General features: G+C 50.5%; 1 protein-coding gene across 1 annotated transcript; it reads left to right on the forward strand.

Annotated features, from left to right (window-relative positions):
• Positions 1–15,212: 15,212 nt before the first annotated feature.
• Positions 15,213–16,972, forward strand: LOC146775972 (uncharacterized). The gene is made up of 2 exons (XM_085637069.1): positions 15,213–15,943; positions 16,909–16,972. The coding sequence occupies exons 1-2, from the start codon at positions 15,213–15,215 to the stop codon at positions 16,970–16,972; spliced, it is 795 nt and encodes a 264-aa protein (XP_085493195.1).
• The last annotated feature ends 3,758 nt before the right edge of the window (positions 16,973–20,730 follow it).

Consider the following 20,730-nt stretch of genomic DNA (forward strand, 5'->3'; position numbering starts at 1 on the left):
GGCGGCCATCTAGGGAAACCTACCAAACCCATCCATTTCTGAAAACTAGACACCCGGGGTTCTTCCAGGGAGGTATGGCTTGCGTGGATCCCCCAACGTTTCCTTACCCAGAATCCCCTGCAAACCTCAATTTTAGCTGAAAAAATCACTTTTTTCACACATTTTTGTGTGGGAAAGTTGTGGCATCACCGGGCTCACTCAAATTTCCCACCTCCCAGCGTTCCCTTGGGTCTCCCGGTAAAAATGGTGCCTCACTTGTGTGGGAGGCCCAAGTACCCGCGACAGGCAAGGACCCAAAACGTTGTGAGGTGACATCAAAATTGCCTATCTCAAAACCACCTGGTTTTGCAAGGGGGGTCACCTGGGTTTTTGGCCCGGTGCTCGGCGGCCATCTAGGGAAACCTACCAAACCCATACATTTCTGATCACTAGACACCCGGGGGCTTCCAGGGAGGTATGGCTTGCGTGGATCCCCCAACGTTTCCTTACCCAGAATCCCCTGAAAACCTCAATATTTGCTGAAAAAAATCACTTTTTTCACACATTTTTGTGTGGGAAAGTTGTGGCATCACCGGGCTCACTCAAATTTCCCACCTCCCAGCGTTCCCCTGGGTCTCCCGGTAAAAATGGTGCCTCACTTGTGTGGGAGGCCCAAGTACCCGCGACAGGCAAGGACCCAAAACGTAGTGAGGCGACATGAAAATTGCCTATCTCAAAACAACCTGGTTTTGCAAGGGGGTCACTTGGGTTTTTGGCCCGGTGCTCGGTGGCCACCTAGGGAAACCTACCAAACCCACACATTTCTGAAAACTAGACTCCCGGGGGCTTACAGGGAGGCATGGCTTGCGTGGATCCCCCAACGTTTCCTTACCCAGAATCCCCTGCAAACCTCAATTTTAGCTGAAAAAATAACTTTTTTCACACATTTTTGTGTGGGAAAGTTGTGGCATCACCGGGCTCACTCAAATTTCCCACCTCCCAGCGTTCCCCTGGGTCTCCCGGTAAAAATGGTGCCTCACTTGTGTGGGAGCCCAAGTACCCGCGACAGGCAAGGACCCAAAACGTAGTGAGGCGACATGAAAATTGCCTATCTCAAAACGACCTGGTTTTGCAAGGGGGGTCACTTGAGTTTTTGGCCCGGTGCTCAGCGGCCGCATAGGGAAACCTACCAAACCCACTCATTTCTGAAAACTAGACACCCGGGGGCTTCCAGGGAGGTATGGCTTGCGTGGATCCCCCAACGTTTCCTTACCCAGAATCCCCTGAAAACCTCAATTTTTGCTGAAAAAAATCACTTTTTTCACACATTTTTGTGTGGGAAAGTTGTGGCATCACCGGGCTCACTCAAATTTCCCACCTCCCAGCGTTCCCCTGGGTCTCCCGGTAAAAATGGTGCCTCACTTGTGTGGGAGGCCCAAGTACCCGCGACAGGCAAGGACCCAAAACGTAGTGAGGCGACATGAAAATTGCCTATCTCAAAACGACCTGGTTTTGCAAGGGGGTCACTTGGGTTTTTGGCCCGGTGCTGGGTGGCCACCTAGGGAAACCTACCAAACCCACACATTTCTGAAAACTAGACTCCCGGGGGCTTCCAGGGAGGCATGGCTTGCATGGATCCCCCAACGTTTCCTTACCCAGAATCCCCTGCAAACCTCAATTTTAGCTGAAAAAATCACTTTTTTCACACATTTTTGTGTGGGAAAGTTGTGGCATCACCGGGCTGACACAAATTTCCTACCACCCAGCGTTCCCCCGGGTCTCCCGATAAAATTGGTGCCTCACTCGTGTGGGAGGCCCAAGTACCCGCGACAGGCAAGTGTCCAAAACGTAGTGCGCCTCAACAGGCAAGGGTCCTAAACGTAGTGCGCCTCACTACGTTTTGGACCCTTGCCCGTGGCGGGTCCTTAGGCCTCCCACACGAGTGAGGCACTGTTTTTATCTTTCTCACACAAAAATGTGTGAAAAAGGTGATTTTTTCAGCTAAATTTGAGGTTTGCAGGGTATTCTGGGTAAGGAAACGTTGGGGGATCCACGCAAGCCATACCTCCCTGGAATCCCCCGGGTGTCTAGTTTTCAGAAATGTGTGGGTTTGGTAGGTTTCCCTAGGTGGCCGCCGAGCACCGGGCCAAAAACCCAAGTGACCCCCCTTGCAAAACCAGGTCGTTTTGAGATAGGCAATGTTCATGTCGCCTCACTACGTTTTGGGTCCTTGCCTGTCGCGGGTACTTGGGCCTCCCACACGAGTGAGGCACCGTTTTTATCGGGAGACCCGGGGGAACGCTGGGTGGTAGGAAATTTGTGTCAGCCCGGTGATGCCACAACTTTCCCACACAAAAATGTGTGAAAAAGGTGATTTTTTTTCAGCTAAATTTGAGGTTTGCAGGGCATTCTGGGTAAGGAAACATTGGGGGATGCACGCAAGCCATACCTTCCTGGAATCCCCCGGGTGTCTAGTTTTCAGAAATGTGTGGGTTTGGTAGGTTTCCCTAGGTGGCTGCCGAGCACCGGGCCAAAAACCCAAGTGACCCCCTTGCAAAACCAGGTCGTTTTGAGATAGGCAATTTTCATGTCGCCGCACTACGTTTTGGGTCCTTGCCTGTCGCGGGTACTTGGGCCTCCCACACGAGTGAGGCACCGTTTTTATCGGGAGACCCGGGGGAACGCTGGGTGGTAGGAAATTTGTGTCAGCCCGGTGATGCCACAACTTTCCCACACAAAAATGTGTGAAAAAAGTGATTTTTTCAGCTAAATTTGAGGTTTGCAGGGCATTCTGGGTAAGGAAACGTTGGGGGATCCACGCAAGCCATACCTCCCTGGAATCCCCCGGGTGTCTAGTTTTCAGAAATGTGTGGGTTTTGTAGGATTCCCTAGATAGCCGCCAAGCCCGGGGCCAAAAACTCATGGGACCCCCTTTGCAAAACCAGGTTGTTTTGTGATAGGTAATTTTGATGTCTCCTCAATTGGTTTTGGGCCCTTGCCTGACGCGGACACTAGGCCTACCCACGCAAGTGAGGTACCATTTTTCTCGTAAGACTTTGGGGAACGCGGGGTGGGTGGAAATTTGTGGATCCACGCAGATTTCGGAACTTTCCACCACAGAAATGTGGGGAAAATGTGTTTTTTTTGACAATTTTTTAGGTTTGCAAGGGATTCTGGGTAACTGACCCTGGTGGGAGGCAGTCAAGTCACCCCATCCTGGATTCCCCTGGGTGTCTAGTTTTCAAAAATGTATAGGTTTGCTAGGTTACCCAAGGTGCCCGCAGAGCTAGGGTTCAAAAACTACAGCTAGACATTTTGCCAAAAAAGGGTAATTTTTCACTGCGAAATTGAGGTGTGACCACGTTGCGTTTTGCTCCATTTCCTGTCGCGGGCACTAGGCCGACCCACACAAGTGAGGTACCATTTGTCTCGTAAGACTTTGGGGAACGCGGGGTGGGTGGAAATTTGTGGATCCACGCAGATTCCGGAACTTTCCACCACAGAAATGTGGGGAAAATGTGTTTTTACAATCTTTTAGGTTTGCAAGGGATTCTGGGTTACAGACCCTGGTGGGAGGCAGTCAAGTCATCCCATCCTGGATTCCCCTGGGTGTCTAGTTTTCAAAAATGTATAGGTTTGCTAGGTTTCCCAAGGTGCCCGCAGAGCTAGGGTTCAAAAACTAGAGCTAGGCACTTTGCCAAAAAAGGGTAAATTTTCACTGCGATATTGAGTTGTGACCAGGGTTGCGTTTTGCGTCGTTTCCTGTCGCGGGCACTATGCCTACCCACACAAGTGAGGTACCATTTTTATCGGGAGACTTAGGGTAATTCAGATTTGTAAAGGAACTGTTATTATCTATTGACTTTCGATGCATTTCTTCCTTCCAAATGAAAGATATTGTGTAAAAAAGAAGTCATTCTAAAAAATGACTGATAATTCTCATGCTAGTATGAGTATTCCCAATTTCAGAAATGTGCAAATATCTATTGTTTCTAAACTCTATATTTTGTTCCCATTTCAGAAATACATAGGTGTCTTTCATACCTGTTAGAACTGGCGATTTCTGGTTGGCTAAGGCTTGTGCGCCAAAGCCAGGCAGAAACCACCACTCTAGTCAGGGCAAGGAAGTTACACGCCAAAGATAACCCCTGCTCACCCCCTTGGTAGCTTGGCATGAGCAGTCAGGCTTATCTCTGAGGCGATGTGTAAAGCGTTTGCGCGCGCACCCAGCAACAACACCCAAGGCCCACCACAAAGGAAACTCCACACAAGGTATTCTATAAAAATAGCCTTTGTATTATACACAACACATTAGATAAAAACCCACACTTTACAATGTGCCAACAGGCACGGGCAGAATTTACAAGGGATATGTACAAGACAGGGCCACCTGGACCACTGTCAGGAATTAGCACTTTTAGAACTTAGCACATAAAATATATAAGATTACTGTAGCACAAAAATAATATGTATAGCACACAACCAGTACTTACTGGTAACAAGAAAGTACCACCTACGCAACCGTAACCACTTTAGGAGACTATCACGCAGGGACTCAGAACCTCCCTAGTACCACCGGTACCAGGGGAACACAACCACCTAAGTATCACAATACCTGTAGGGGAAAACACACATTACACATGATGCATAAAACATTCAGAGGTGCAGAACATGGCACATGACGCATAACCTCATTCAGAGGTGCCGAGCAGGTGAACACATGATGCATAAAACATTCAGCTGTGCTCTGAAAGAAAACACATGATGCAGAAACTACATTCAGCGGTGCCATAAAAGGAAACACATGATGCATCAAAAATACATTCAGAGGTGCAGGTAGGAACATTAGCGTGAAACTCACATGAGCCACCACCTGTGCAGTCCCTAGGCCAACTGGCCTTGTCAGGGCTCAGACGCCCTGTGTCCGGTAAAGCTGCGCCAGCTGCGCAGACCCAAACGAGAAATGTCCCCCACCTAAACGTGGCAGCTGCCCACTAAGTGCTGGGCAGCTGTAGAACTGAGCGTGGGCACCACTGTGCCCTGCGAACACCAATCTGTCGCTCTCGTGGGGAGCCTCTCTGGGCTCTAGCTAAAAAAAGAACGTCCCCTAGAGCCTTTCTGGGCTCTAGTCAAAGAAATGCCCCCGTTTGGAGCCTCGTGGGCTCGAAACTACAATGCCCCGTCGTTGGAGCCTCTCGGGGCTCGGGAAAACGTGGGGGCGACCCACTGCCTCCCGGGGCCGCCCTAGTATGCAGCCACTATGCCCAGCAACGTTGGAGCCTTCACGGGGCTCTGACACTGCCCCCGCACCCCGAACACATGCGCGGAGTCCCCCAGCCCTTCTAAACACTCACCGGGCTGCTCGGGGGACTCCCGCGTCGTCTTCTCTCTCTCCGCTCCCGTGGGGGGGGTGAAGGACTCCGAGGCTTCCTCGCAGAGGGGCAGGCACCGACAATGTGCCTCGTGCCCCCTCCGGACCAGCTCCTGCCGCACTCTTCACTCTCCTTGCTCCAGGAAGCGCGGGGTAGGCTCCCGTCCGCTTCCCGTGTTCACGACGCGGCTTCTTCCTGGAGGCCACGATCACGTGGGCCACACCCCCTTCCGCTGGACCAATCCCAGCGCAGCAGGGGGATGACGCGTCCGGGACTCCGGGCTGCGGCGGTGAATTCGCTACCGGCCTTCTCTGAAGCGCGGGGTGGGCTCCCGCCTTCGGATTCAAAGCAGGAAGGGCCAGAAACGAGCGGCAAGGTCCCTGGCGGGGTGGGCACCCGCCAGGGATATCGATCCTCCAATAAAGCGGGGTGGGCTCTCGCTCAAGAATCAAAGCGCTCACAGCGCTATATAGCCAAGCAGCGCGCCCAGCGCTATAAAGTCCAAGGAGCGCTCCCAGGCGCTACAAGCCAAAAAGGTTCAGCAATAAAAAGTCCCTCCAAGGGCAGGGGGCAAAGACTGGGCCCAGGGGCCAGCTCACAGGGCCCTCCAGAAGGGAGGCAGTCCCCAGTGGCGGTCTCTCCTGGCGCCCAGCAGCAGCAGGCCCCCCCAAGTTGATCCTGCAAGAGAACACCCATTGTAAGGGGACACAGCCCCTTTTTATACAGTAAAAGTCTTTGTCTGAAGGTGCAGGGAAGGGGCGAACCAGTTACAACAGGTTCCTGAGCACTTTGTTTTGCTCAGCCCCTCTCCCTATTCACTGGCAGGGCTAGGGTCATTAGACGCACCACAGGGGCCGGCGCCAGCATTGTGTGGGGAAAGCCCTGTCCTATTCAGGACCCAGGTATACTCCTCCCCAGCCATCAGCATGCTAACTCCCCATTCACCACTGGGTGACTCCTCCTGACTCTGGGGAATCCCTAGCCCGTCACATGACCTCCACCAGCCAATCGCCAGACAAGCCACACATTTCATACTGCACACTGAAGTGCCCACTTCTAGAAGTGGTACTTCCACACTAGGTACATGCACGCCGCACACATCATCGCGCAGCATTCACTCACACGAGTCCGCACATACCAAACTCGGGCCTGCACACCCCATGCATCAGGAACTACCAGGACACATACATTCCCCCATGCATTCTTATGGGAGGGCAGGCCAACCTCAACACACGCACGCACTTTACCCTGAGATACAGCGGTAAAGTGCGCCTAAACCAAAAATCACTACACCAAGTTACCAATAGAAAGCAAAAAGTCTCGGGGGTGAACCTGCCAAAAGGGCCAAGTCCAACACGACCCCCTTCCAGCCAAAACGCAGGGTAGACCAATCACCACCGTGATGGTCTTCCCTGCTTGGGGCGATAAAACACGGACGCAGGCCCACAACGGCAGGGACACTCTCCGGTTTTACGCCACTCTGAACTCACATGGTTTCCTCTGAAAAAACTCGGCGGACCAACTGGGCTACCCCCCTGGTACTCCTCAGCTGTCCGTGGCCAGGACCAGGCCCTAGACCACCTAGGCGCCACTGGTCCTTGCCTAACCACAGAGTGGGGTGTAGTAACCCCTGGCACATAGTGACCATTTTCCACTCTACCCCTCATCAGGGCAGTTCTAAACTGCCACTGATCCTCCAGCCTAGGGTCCGTACCCTCAGGCTGACCAAAAGTCACGGGTGAGGCTCTCCTCCCCCTACCTCTTCTCCTAGGGTTCCGCCCTCTCTTCCTCTGAGAGGTGACCCCGTAACATAACTCACCAACCAGCTCAGGACCCCTCCCTGAGAACTGGTCTCCCAACCTAGGGTTTAACCCCTCAGGTTGCACCGGGGTCAGAGGTGGGCTCTCCCACCCTCTGCACCCCCTTCCAGAGTCCTACTCCCTACCAACTGTGGCGGTACCTCTGCAAGAAGAACCGGTCAGGACACTCGTTACAGTAGTCCTACCCTTCAGGTCAGGCTGCTCCTGAACCTGGCCTCCCAACCTCTGGTCTAAAACCTTCGGTGGAATACTTGCCTGGCACTCCAGGACTTCTGGGGACTTACACACCATCCCCCTGAGGCTGACACATGACCCATGTGTCGTGTGACTGTCTGTCTGGCGCAGATCTCCCGTCCCCTGTCCACCTGACAGTGCGTGAAGATCCCCCAGAACAGAAGTGGCGCCACCCTGGTCCCCCCAAGGAGATCTAGCCCAACTGGCTAGTCCCTGGTCCACTGGTGCATCCCCTGGGAAACTCATACCCCACACACTCCTCACGCTGGAATCCTGTACCCTCCCTACCGGAGCGGTACTGCCAGACTCTAGAACCACAGGAGCCCTGTTTACAGGCGCTCCCGGTCCTCTACTCACTGGGTGATCCTCCTCAAATGGGCTAACAGGACAGCCTAGGTCCCCAACTTGGTGTTCCCTCATGAAACAAACCAAGTCCTGAGGCAGGGTTTCGTACGTCTGGGGACCCTCGGTCACCCACTTACTCCCGCTCCACTGAGCCAGGCCGTAAGCCCCTACACCCTCCTCGCTATCCTGGGACCTAGCTGAGCTACACTGAGCCTCTTCCACCACGCTGGGCTGGAAGACCCCTGAACCACTACTTTTGGATTCACTCCCGAATGACTCCAGAGAACCTTTAGCGCTTTCCCAGCGCTCTGCTTCCTTTGCCAGCTTCCAAGGACAAAAGCAGTCATACCTCAACAGGTGTTGGCGCAAACCTGGAGAACAACTACTGAGCATCTGCTCTTTGACAATCATTTTGAGCACTATATCCAAATCCTCTTCCGTGTTGACCATCAGCCAGTCCACCAGTGCATCATGACAGTCATCCACAAACAACCCCCACGACTGGTGAGACGGTTTTCTACTGCCCCTGAACTTCAACCTATACTCCTCCTCTTGGGAAACAGGTACCAGACTGGGGGAACTGGGACTTCCTATACTGAAATCTATCTCGCTGCCACCACTGGACTCAATCCTCCCTGGGGAGCCCAGAAAACTAAGACTGCGCGCAGGGGATAGTCTACTCTCCAGCGCTGATTTCTCCCTGGTGAAGGCCCTCTCAGCCTCCTCTATCCTCTCCTGCGCTAAGACCCTCTCGGTCTCCAGCTTTTTCTCCTCTATATTCAGCTGCGCCAACCCCCGGGCATGCTCTACCCTGAGCTTCTCCATGGCCAGCTGATGCTCCCTCTCTTCCCTCCTATCTACCCACTCCTCTGGGGACAGGGAAAGGGACGGGGTGCTGCTCCTGACACTGGACCCAGCAAGGGACTCCCTATCTATGGGGTCTTCACTTTCTACTGGCGTCCCTGTCAGGTAACCTTCCTCCTCTTCAGATTCCTCAGGGCTCCCCTCAGACCCACCACCCTCTCGGCGTGCGGCCCGGGCCCTATCTTCCTCACTGCGCTCTCGCTCCCACTCATCCTTTTGCCATAGGATCAGGTTGTCCCTCAGTTTGGACTGGGTATCTGACTCACCCACCTCTATGTCCCTCTCTTCACAGAACCTTACCAACTCCAACCTACTGTATCTAAACAGACCACAGAAATTAAAAGCAGGCTCCATTTTGGCGGACGTTCCTGAGAAGAGGTTAACACAAGGAACCTGAGTGTCTGAGCTAAGACAGGAGTACATGATTCACAAAGGACACCTTTAGGAGAGGAAATACTGGAACTTAAAAACAATAATCCCTAAAATGTGATTTATCTAATGCAGAGTTTTGTAGTGTAGCCAGTCGCTGCTGCGGTACAGCGCAAACGCAAGTCCAAATCCCACCGCTGATCACCAATGTTAGAACTGGCGATTTCTGGTTGGCTAAGGCTTGCGCCAAAGCCAGGCAGAAACCACCACTCTAGTCAGGGCAAGGAAGTTACACGCCAAAGATAACCCCTGCTCACCCCCTTGGTAGCTTGGCACGAGCAGTCAGGCTTATCTCTGAGGCGATGTGTAAAGCGTTTGCGCGCGCACCCAACAACAACACCCAAGGCCCACCACAAAGGAAACTCCACACAAGGTATTCTATAAAAATAGCCTTTGTATTATACACAACACATTAGATAAAAACACACACTTTACAATGTGCCAACAGGCACGGGCAGAATTTACAAGGGATATGTACAAGACAGGGCCACCTGGACCACTGTCAGGAATTAGCACTTTTAGAACTTAGCACATAAAATATATAAGATTACTGTAGCACAAAAATAATATGTATAGCACACAACCAGTACTTACTGGTAACAAGAAAGTACCACCTACGCAACCCTAACCACTTTAGGAGACTATCACGCAGGGACTCAGAACCTCCCTAGTACCACCGGTACCAGGGGATCACAACCACCTAAGTATCACAATACCTGTAGAGGAAAACACACATTACACATGATGCATAAAACATTCAGAGGTGCAGAACATGGCACATGACGCATAACCTCATTCAGAGGTGCCGGGCAGGTGAACACATGATGCATAAAACATTCAGCGGTGCTCTGAAAGAAAACACATGATGCAGAAACTACATTCAGCGGTGCCATAAAAGGAAACACATGATGCATCAAAAATACATTCAGAGGTGCAGGTAGGAACATTAGCGTGAAACTCACATGAGCCACCACCTGTGGCAGTCCCTAGGCCAACTGGCCTTGTCAGGGCTAAGACGCCCTGTGTCCAGTAAAGCTGCGCCAGCTGCGCAGACCCAAACGAGAAATGTCCCCCACCTAAACGTGGCAGCTGCCCACTAAGTGCTGGGCAGCTGTAGAACTGAGCGTGGGCACCACTGTGCCCTGCGAACACCAATCTGTCGCTCTCGTGGGGAGCCTCTCTGGGCTCTAGCTAAAAAAAGAACGTCCCCTAGAGCCTTTCTGGGCTCTAGTCAAAGAAATGCCCCCGTTTGGAGCCTCGTGGGCTCGAAACTACAAGGCCCCGTCGTTGGAGCCTCTCGGGGCTCGGTAACACGTGGGGGCGACCCACTGCCTTCCGGGGTCGCCCTAGTATGCAGCCACTATGCCCGGCAACGTTGGAGCCTTCACGGGGCTCTGACACTGCCCCCGCACCCCCAACACATACGCGGAGTCCCCCAGCCCTTCTAAACACTCACCGGGCTGCTCGGGGGACTCCCGCGTTGTCTTTTCTCTCTCCGCTCCCGTGGGGGGGTGAAGGACTCCGAGGCTTCCTCGCAGAGGGGCAGGCACCGACAATGTGCCTCGTGCCCCCTCCGGACCAGCTCCTGCCGCACTCTTCACTCTCCTTGCTCCGGGAAGCGCGGGGTAGGCTCCCGTCCGCTTCCCGTGTTCACGACGCGGCTTCTTCCTGGAGGCCCCGATCACGTGGGCCACACCCCCTTCCGCTGGACCAATCCCAGCGCAGCAGGGGGATGACGCGGCCAGGACTCCGGGCTGCGGCGGTGAATTCGCTACCGGCCTTCTCTGAAGCGCGGGGTGGGCTCCCGCCTTCAGATTCAAAGCAGGAAGGGCCAGAAACGAGCGGCAAGGTCCCTGGCGGGGTGGGCACCCACCAGGGATATCGATCCTCCAATAAAGCGGGGTGGGCTCTCGCTCAAGAATCAAAGCGCTCACAGCGCTATATAGCCAAGCAGCGCCCAGCGCTATAAAGTCCAAGGAGCGCTCCCAGGCGCTACAAGCCAAAAAGGTTCAGCAATAAAAAGTCCCTCCATGGGCAGGGGGCAAAGACTGGGCCCAGGGGCCAGCTCACAGGGCCCTCCAGCAGGGAGGCAGTCCCCAGTGGCGGTCTCTCCTGGCGCCCAGCAGCAGCAGGCCCCCCCAAGTTGATCCTGCAAGAGAACACCCATTGTAAGGGGACACAGCCCCTTTTTATACAGTAAAAGTCTTTGTCTGAAGGTGCAGGGAAGGGGCGAACCAGTTACAACAGGTTCCTGAGCACTTTGTTTTGCTCAGCCCCTCTCCCTATTCACTGGCAGGGCTAGGGTCATTAGACGCACCACAGGGGCCGGCGCCAGCATTGTGTGGGGAAAGCCCTGTCCTATTCAGGACCCAGGTATACTCCTCCCCAGCCATCAGCATGCTAACTCCCCATTCACCACTGGGTGACTCCTCCTGACTCTGGGGAATCCCTAGCCCGTCACATGACCTCCACCAGCCAATCGCCAGACAAGCCACACATTTCATACTGCACACTGAAGTGCCCACTTCTAGAAGTGGTACTTCCACACTAGGTACATGCACGCCGCACACATCATCGCGCAGCATTCACTCACACGAGTCCGCACATACCAAACTCGGGCCTGCACACCCCACGCATCAGGAACTACCAGGACACATACATTCCCCCATGCATTCTTATGGGAGGGCAGGCCAACCTCAACACACGCACGCACTTTACCCTGAGACACAGCGGTAAAGTGCGCCTAAACCAAAAATCACTACACCAAGTTACCAATAGAAAGCAAAAAGTCTCGGGGGTGAACCTGCCAAAAGGGCCAAGTCCAACAATACCGATTTTTCCATATACACATTTTTACAGAATAATTACTATCTACCCGGTACATAATAAAAAACCATTGCAAGTTGCTGCTCAGTTTTTGGCTCTGGGTTCGTCGGGTTCTTGGTGAACCTACAAGTCCTATATATCCCCACAACCAGTAATGTCCAGCGGATGTAATGGTATATTGCTTTCAAAGAGCTGTCATAATTAGACGAAGTTACATGTGAAAACATTGACACAAAATGCTGTTTTTTTCAACTAATTTTCAATTTATCCTATATTTAACTGTTAGTTTCTATAAGAAAACCTTGATGGATCTACACAAATGGCCCCTTGCTGAATTCATAATTGTGTCTTCTTTTTGAAAATGTATAGCTTTCCAGGATCCATTATTGCTTTTGTACCCATTTCTGCCATTAACTCGAAGGAGGTCAAAAGCACAAAAAATAGCAAAAATAGGCTATGTCCCAGAAAAATGCCAAAACTGTGTAAAAAATGTTGGGTTTCTGACAAAAGTCTGGTATCCCCGAAAAGCTGGGAAAATGGTGATTTCAACCCCACAAACTCTTTTTTGATAACATTTGCAGGGAAAAACCCAGATGCTTTCATTTGCAGCCCGTTTTTCCCATTTTTCCGAAAAAAAACAAAATGTTGCTGTATTTTGGCTCATTTCTGTAACCCCTCCAGGAGAATCCACAAACTCTGAGTACCTTTAGAATCCCCATGATGTTGGAAGAAAAGGACGCAAATTTGGCGTGGATACCTAATGTGGTCAAAAAGTTACAGGGGCCTAAGCGCACACTACCCTAAATAGCCAAAAAAAGGCTTGGCACAGGAGGGGGAAAAGGCCTGGCAGCGAAAGGGTTAAATGTACTTATACACCTATATCGACATTACACACCAGCACACATCCTATTCACTTATGCAGTCATCCTACTCACTTATGCAAACAATGGATCTTACTTACATTTACTCAGCTACACACTTATACAAACACCACTTTATTTATTCATATAGATAGTAACCCATACTTAGTGTGTTATAAAATCACTATTATAAGTATACAATTTTTCATACAGTCACTCAGACAATCACTGAGTCTTATGTATTTTTATTTATATACAACAACTGTCACATACACTGCCTTTTATATTTCTACTTTGTTGGACATGTATCATTGAGAAATATATTTACTCATCAACACACCCATAAAGAGATTCACTCACCCAAACAACTGTTTTCACATACAGTCTTAACCTCATCTACCTACTAAATCAACTATTTACACATATTTGGATAGTCACACACCTTCCATCCAACTACACACACATTCACTCTCTCATGCAAATACTCACTTAACTAATTAAAAACTAATGTAGAGCTTCACATAGCTAGTAACCAACTTATGCAGTAGTTTACACAACAAGAGACAGAGTGATACAGATATTCACACAGTTAAGTCACTATCCCATATATTTAGTGAGACACTTTAAATTAGTCACTTAGACAGTCAATCACAGTAGTACTTAATCCTCCATCCAGACACTTATACATCCACTCAGACTTAAATGCAGATTCCTATATATATAATACTTATTTAAATATGGAAGCAAACCACATTCACTGGATGATGTCATCAGTGATGTCATTTGAGATGTCCTCAGTGATGTCACTGACCATGTCATGAATGATGTAATATGGACATCATCAGCAGTGGATTCCGGGCGCGTGAGTTATAGTTAGTACAACTAACTATAACGGAGGAATTTCTATGGTTTTGTACGGGTGTAATGTCCACTATAACACCCCTGAAACCTTTGGTTTTTTCAGTGAATTTCTAAATGCTAATTCCTAACTATAACATGTCTGAAACCTGTGTTTTTTTCAGTGAATATATATATATTATATGACTCTTTGACAAAGACGGTTGTCGTTGAAACGCGTCAGAGTCAATAAAATTGTTTTTCGCCAATTTGAATCCTGAGTGCGACTCATTTCTTATGCTGGAGCAGCGTAAGGCTTTATTCATATATATATATATATCTATATATATATATATATATATATAGGGTTAGTTAATAATGTTCATATTAAGAGTTTTGTACTTGTAAATTAATAGGGCTATTCAAATATGTAATGTGCTTGAAGTACTTTCCCTACTGTTGCACAGACTGGAGTGGGAATAGTAAATGTATCCTTTCCGAAGTTCAATGTTTTCCTTACTGCTGCACACACTGGAATGGGAATTTTAAATATGACCCCTTCAAATTCTAACGCTTTCCCTACTGCTGCACAGACAAGAGTGGGAATAATAAATCTTACCCCTTCGAAGTCCAACGCTTTCCCTACTGTTTCACAGACTGAAATGGGAATAATAAATCTTAGGCTTCCGAAGTTCAGTGCTTTCCTTACTGTTGCACAGTCTGGGGTGGGAATAGTAAAACCTACCCTGTGATGGTGCGCGACCATCCGACAGCGGCGGCGACCAACCCAAGATGGCCACCGCCAACACACCCGGAAATGGAGTCAGCGGTCTAGCGGACTCCGGTGGCTGGGCGGACGTGCCGACAAAAGCGGACAGCAGAGAGGAGGAGCGCGCGCAAGACGAGTGGACAGGAGGAGCGGAAAACGGTGAAGAGCGGAGAGCGAGCGAAAGAGAGTGCGGAACGGACGAGACCTTCGCCTGGTGCAGAGGGACCACCCAGGAGAATCGACCTCCGGATCGGGAGGGAAACGACGCCGAAAGAGACAGCTCAAGGAGCGCTGCCCCCGGGACCACTGATCTCCTGGACGCCAAGGAGACTGGGTCTCCCCTCGCCACGGCCCATGGGGGTCGTGGAAGCAGGCGAGTGACGGGCGTATGCTCTTCAATACTACAGGGGTTGTGGACGCGCATGAGGGGCACACCTGAGTAGAGCACAAACTCCCCTACACGATAGGCACAGCACAGACAGCAGGGTTGGTGACGGTGTGCACTCCCCCCCCCCCCCTTTTTTTGTGCCGTAGAAGCCAGCCTAAGAGTATTCTATTGTTTTCCTTTTTCTTTTGGGTGTCCTCGAGTGCCGGTCGCTGGGAGAAGAAGGACCCTAATACCCTAGACGACGTCAGTAGTCAAGCAAGAAGCTTCTATTCCATTCCCGGTGGCCTTAAGACTTGCTAAGATTCTACATACAGCGTGTGTGACCCTAACAAACGCTGACCAATAAACGACAAAAAGTATCCCTTCCTAAAGCAGTCCGCATAATTTTTCAAGACCAAAAAGGGGGCAGGAGATCCAAACAAGGGAACCAGAACAAAGTGGTGTCAGAAGTGGGATATTTAACTGTCTGGAAAACGATAGTACCCTGTCATGGAGGCCATCATCACCCAGTTAGCCGAAGGACAGCGCCATTTGCAGCTAGTCTTTGAGGAGCAAACAAAACAGGCTCAAACCGAGAGAGAGGCTTTACAGGCTGCCTTAAAGGATCAAGCAGCCCTGTTAACAGCAAACCAACAGGTACAGGACACTGCAGTACTGCGTCTTACGGATGCCATAGCAAGCGCCCGAGTACACCCCAATGTCCCGGGATCAGTACTCCAGAAATTCCAGCAAGGGGATGACCCGGACTACTTCTTTGTAAATTTTGAAAGGGTCGCATCCACAGCTGCATGGCCACCCGAGCGATGGGGTCAATATATCGCCCCGTTACTCTCAGGAGAGTTACAGGCTGCCTACCAAGCTGCCAATCCAGCCGGTGTTACCAGTTACGTGGATATAAAAAGGGCTATCCTAGAACGACTAGGTTGTGATCAAGAGTATTACCGGTCACGGTTCAGAAAAGAAAAATGGACTGTTGGGGATAATCCCAGGGCTCTATATTACCGAATTAGGGATCTGGGTAATCGATGGTTACAACCCACCTCATCCTCCCCAGATGACATCACAGAAAAAGTCTACCTAGAACAATTTCTGGAAGCCCTCCCCTATAACACCAGGGCCTGGATCAGACAACATCCCAATCTCTCTGTGGCAGTTGCCGTTGATCTGGCGTGTGCATATCATCGTTCTCCTGAGTTTAAAGCCCCTTCAAATAGGACTCAGTTAGGAGCCCCAAAAATACCAAACAAACCATCCCTGCCTTTCCCAGAGCCCCGAGGTCAATCTTTCATGAGGTCCCAACTGAAACCAATCTCTCCCGGTCCGACCCCACCAGGGCCACAATGTTTTCACTGTGCCGAGTGGGGACACATAGCGAGACATTGCCCTTCCCGTCCTTCCCCTCCGAAACCTATGGAGGTAGGGTATACTCGGGGGCGTGTCATGGTGACAGGACAACCCCCCGAAAGATATAGGAAAAGGATACACATTAATGGGAAACCGGTTTTAGCGTTTCTAGACACAGGGTGCCATCATTCCGTTGTCGATAAGACTCTTATACGGGACTCCCAACTCAGGGACAACGAAGCCATACAAGTGACTTGTGTTCATGGCGAAAAAAAACTGTACCCCCTTGCAGAAGTTCTGATGGACATAGAGGGAGAGTCCATGCTGAGGAAAGTGGGGGTGGTATCAAATCTACCAGAGTCAGTCTTACTGGGAACAGATCTCCCTAGATTCCATGAAAATCTACAAGCCATCTCCCCCTCCCGAACTCCAGTGACGTGGTTAACCGATGCCCCTTTCTACAATGTGGAGATGCACGCTACACCCCCTAGAACACCAAAAACACGTAGAGAGAAAAGAGGAGAACGTGCCCTGTATTTACAAAGAAAGCATGTATTATCCTGTGGGAGGGTGGGTTTGATATGCAGACGCGGAGGCTGTATGTATTTTCCAAAGGATAAACTTTTATTTCCCTTAGGGGTAACAACAGTTCATGAAAGTACAGTTTTCTCCGATTCTCCGCTCGATGCTCCAGTAGATGGACCCGAAGGGGTTGTTGTACCGGAGACGTCGGACTCCTCTTTGTCGCTCACGCCGATGTCTTCCCGGAGGCTCATAGGAGGAAAGAAAGAAGGAGCCGTCAGTTGTGAGCTGGTTATACGGTTTTGTATTTTTAATCTAGTAAACCCGTCACCACACCAGGAAGTGTTCTCTCTGGTTCTCTTTCCAACAAACAAAAGGTGTGAGTGATAGTGGACGACGTGAAGAAAATACAATAAAACAACAGCGACCCTATCGGGTTCAGTACTGTTAGGCGGTTTCTTTGCAGCAGATACGCCGATGCTATCCAGAAATGGTTATTAAGGGTATGCTGAGGTTGTTCTACTTTACGGGCAAGACACGTTCTGTTCAGGCTAAAGCTACAGGAAAGTATTACCCGCAACACCATTGTCGCCTTCAGGCCTCCCCCACTCTCCAGTCGTCCCCCCCCCCCCGGATCCCTGGGGACGGTTGTACTCACAGGCTCCGCCGCATCTCTCCAGAGTTGCGGCCGCTCCCCAGCATCCTCCGTCGGACACCACCACTCCTCGCACCACTGCTCTTCCGGCTCTACGACGTCGCCGCCATCTCTCCAGTCGTCCTGTTTCTCGTCTCCACCTTCCGCTGCCGTCGTCCTGGTTCCGCTTTCTCTCTGGTGCTCGTCTCGTCATTCTCCGCTTTCTCCACCGCTTTCTCCACCGCTGGTCTGCGACCTCGGCTCTCCGCTACCGCCGCCTTTCATTGGCTCTTGGTAATCACTTCCGCGGTCAATCCCTCCCACTTCCGATGGTTCCGTGATCTCCTGCTGTTGAGAGACAGGGGGGTGGCATGGGTAACGTAGTCTTTGATAGTCCCGTGTTCCTGGAATATCGGGAGGATCGCGTGGACAGTTAAAAGTACCCTCCCAGGGTGCTATACCGGTAGGTCCGTCCTGCAATTCCTCACATCCCTTTTCCCTTGCTGTCTTTCTACTAAGAGTCCATTATTGGGGAAACCTGGACAGATAGTCAACATTTCCTTGTTCGCTCCCTTTCCTGTGTTTGGTGTGGAACCGATAGGGTTGGAGGGATAGGAACCATCGCAGGACTCTTTCGTTGTGACCCTTATTCCGTGCTAACCATTCAAGTGGGGCGTGGTCGGTATACAAGGTGAATTTGCGACCGTCTAGATAATATCGTAAAGTGTCTATGGCCCATTTAATGGCCAGGGCTTCTTTCTCTATAGTAGCGTAATTTCTTTCTCGCTGGAAGAGTTTTCGACTAATGTATAAGATGGGCTTTTCTCCTTGAGGGGTCTCTTGGGACAGAACTGCTCCTAATCCCTGGTCCGAGGCATCTTTTTGCAGGATGAAGGGGAGCGAATAATCCGGACTAATCAAAACGGTATCAGAGGTTAGTGTGTTTTTCAAGGCCGTGAAGGCACGTAGGACATCCGGAGGTGGGGTTCGCAATACCTCTTCTGTTTTTACCGTTTTCTGGAGCAGGTTAGTTAAAGGGGCTGCCAAGTGGGAAAATTGAGGGATAAACCGGCGATAGTAGCCCAGTAAGCCCAGGAAGGCTCGAAGATCTTTCTTGGTTTTGGGTATGGGTATATGGGAGATTGCAGCTAATTTAGTGGATTGTGGTCTGATAACCCCCTCCCCCAATAGATACCCCAGGTACTGAACCGTCTGGGCTGCGAGATGGCTTTTGGCGGGATTTATTTTAAGACCGTACTGTCCTAAGGTTAGGATCACTTGAGAAAGGTGTGATAGGTGTTGTTCCCACGTGTCACTATATATGATTATATCGTCTATGTAGGCACCGGCATAGGCCTCATGGGGCTGTAGGGCTATATTCATTGCTCTCTGGAAGGTTGCGGGTGCCCCATGCAGACCAAAGGGTAACACCTTAAATTGATATAGGCCTTCCGGGGTGGAGAATGCTGTTTTCTCCCTATCCTGTTTTCTCAGGGGGACCTGCCAATAGCCTTTGCACAAATCTAAAGTGCTAATGTATTTCGCTTTGCCTATTCGTTCCACCATCTCATCAACTCTTGGCAGGGGGTACGTGTCCGATATTTTCTTGACTTCCCTGAAGTCGATACAGAATCGTACCGATCCGTCAGGTTTCGGTATGAGCACAACAGGTGAATTCCACTCACTTATGGACGGTTCAATTATGTCCATGTGTAGCATCTTTTGTACCTCTTCTTTTATGATTTGACGACGGGCTTCGGGAATGCGGTAGGGTTTCAATCGAGCCGTTTTCCTGGGGCCGTTTTTAGGGAGTGCTCTATCAGTGTAGTACGGCCAGGAGTGAGAAAAAAAGTGTCTTTCAGGGGTTGTAGGACATGGGAAAGGTCATCTCTTAAGGTAGGAGGTAGATTGGGGACGATGCACTGGTCGAACAAGGGAGACTGTACACTCGCTACATTCACTGAACTAGGTAAAGGACCCTCCCATTTTTTAGCGTATTGACATGGTATATTTGGGTCGTATGTCTAATGGGATCGAGCTCAAGACGGTAAGTCACAGGGGTTACTTTTTCCATGATTCGGTAGGGACCCTGCCATTGTCCTAACAGCTTTTGATCAGAGGTGGCCTTCATGAGTAATACTAAATCACCCACTTGGAACGTCCTCTCTTTCGTGTTCTTATCGTATTGGTTTTTCTGTGCCCTCTGGGCGTCTTCTAAATTGTTCCGCACTATAGCCCGGATCTGGCTTAAGTGAGTACGCAAGGATGATACATACTCGGAAAGGGGTTTGGAATGGTCTTTTTCTTGTTCCCACCTTTCTTGGGCCATATCTAGGAAGGTACGGGGTTTATGGCCATATAATAACTCGAAAGGCGAGTAACCGGTGCTTTTCTGTTCTTTGCATCGAATGGCGAATAAGGCCAGCGGCAACATATCTTCCCATTTTCTGGTTTCAAGAGCCAACAGTTTCTTAAGTGTGGTCTTAATGGTGGCATTGTATCTTTCTACTAAACCATCGGTTTGCGGATGGTACGCCGCTGTTCTTATCTGTTTGACCCCTAACTGGGAGCAGACCTGTCTCATCAAGAGTGATACGAAAGGGGTCCCTTGGTCAGTCAATATCTCCTTGGGGAAGCCCACCCTTGAGAAGACATTGATCATGGCTTTTGATATGTTTGAGGCATCGGGTCGACGCAAGGGTATTGCCTCCGGAAATCGAGTGGCGTAGTCCACTAGGACAAGAACGTATCGACAGTCACTGCGGGAGGGCAACAAGGGTCCTATGATGTCCATGCCGATGCGGTGGAAAGGCTCGTCTATTATAGGGAGGGGTCGTAGTGGAGCTCGGGGAGGATGGTATCTACTGTTCTTTTGACACACTATACATTCTCTACAATATTTCTTGCCCTGTTGATAGATCCCTGGCCAATAGAACTGCTCCGTTATCATTTTTTCCGTTTTCTCCGCCCCAAAATGACCCCCTAATAAGTGGCTGTGGGCAAGAAACAGTACTTTTTCTTTGAAAGGACCTGGGATCAGCAACTGGGCCTTCTGGTTGGGGGATCCCTTCCTATATAGCAACCCCTGTTTCTTAAAGAAATAGGGACCTACGCGTAGTGGATCTTCTTGGTCCACGGCTTGGTTCCATGCTTCCTGTAATACCGGATCCTCTCGCTGTGCGGCATGGAAATTCCTATCGGCTTCCCAGGGATTCTCTTCCAGAAGGACGGGTAATGCCAACTGGCTTCTGAACTTTTCGGCTCGCCGTTGTTTTCTACTTTTCTTCTCCTTGGAAGGTGGCCACTCCTTATCAGTGTCCTGAGAAAAAGGGGCGGAGGACCACCACTCTTCTTCCTGGGCCTCGGTCCCGTGTAATAACTGAGGCAGTTTGGGGTAATCATTCCCTAGTATTGCTTGTTCCGGTAATCGTGGGATCACTCCCACAGTGAGGGTGGTACCGGAATCGTGTGGATGTTGAATTCGTACTCGGGCTGTGGGATATGGCT

This window comes from Triturus cristatus, chromosome 12 (genome assembly GCF_964204655.1).
Source record: "Triturus cristatus chromosome 12, aTriCri1.1, whole genome shotgun sequence".
NCBI classification, from domain to species: domain Eukaryota; kingdom Metazoa; phylum Chordata; class Amphibia; order Caudata; family Salamandridae; genus Triturus; species Triturus cristatus.

Bases quoted from the DNA above. Each gene is read 5' to 3' on its own strand.
- LOC146775972 (XM_085637069.1), top strand. From the start codon at position 15,213: ATGGAGGCCATCATCACCCAGTTAGCCGAAGGACAGCGCCATTTGCAG. The intron at 15,944-16,908 runs GTTAGGAGCCCC...TTTTTAATCTAG, and splicing joins GCCCCTTCAAATAGGACTCA to TAAACCCGTCACCACACCAG.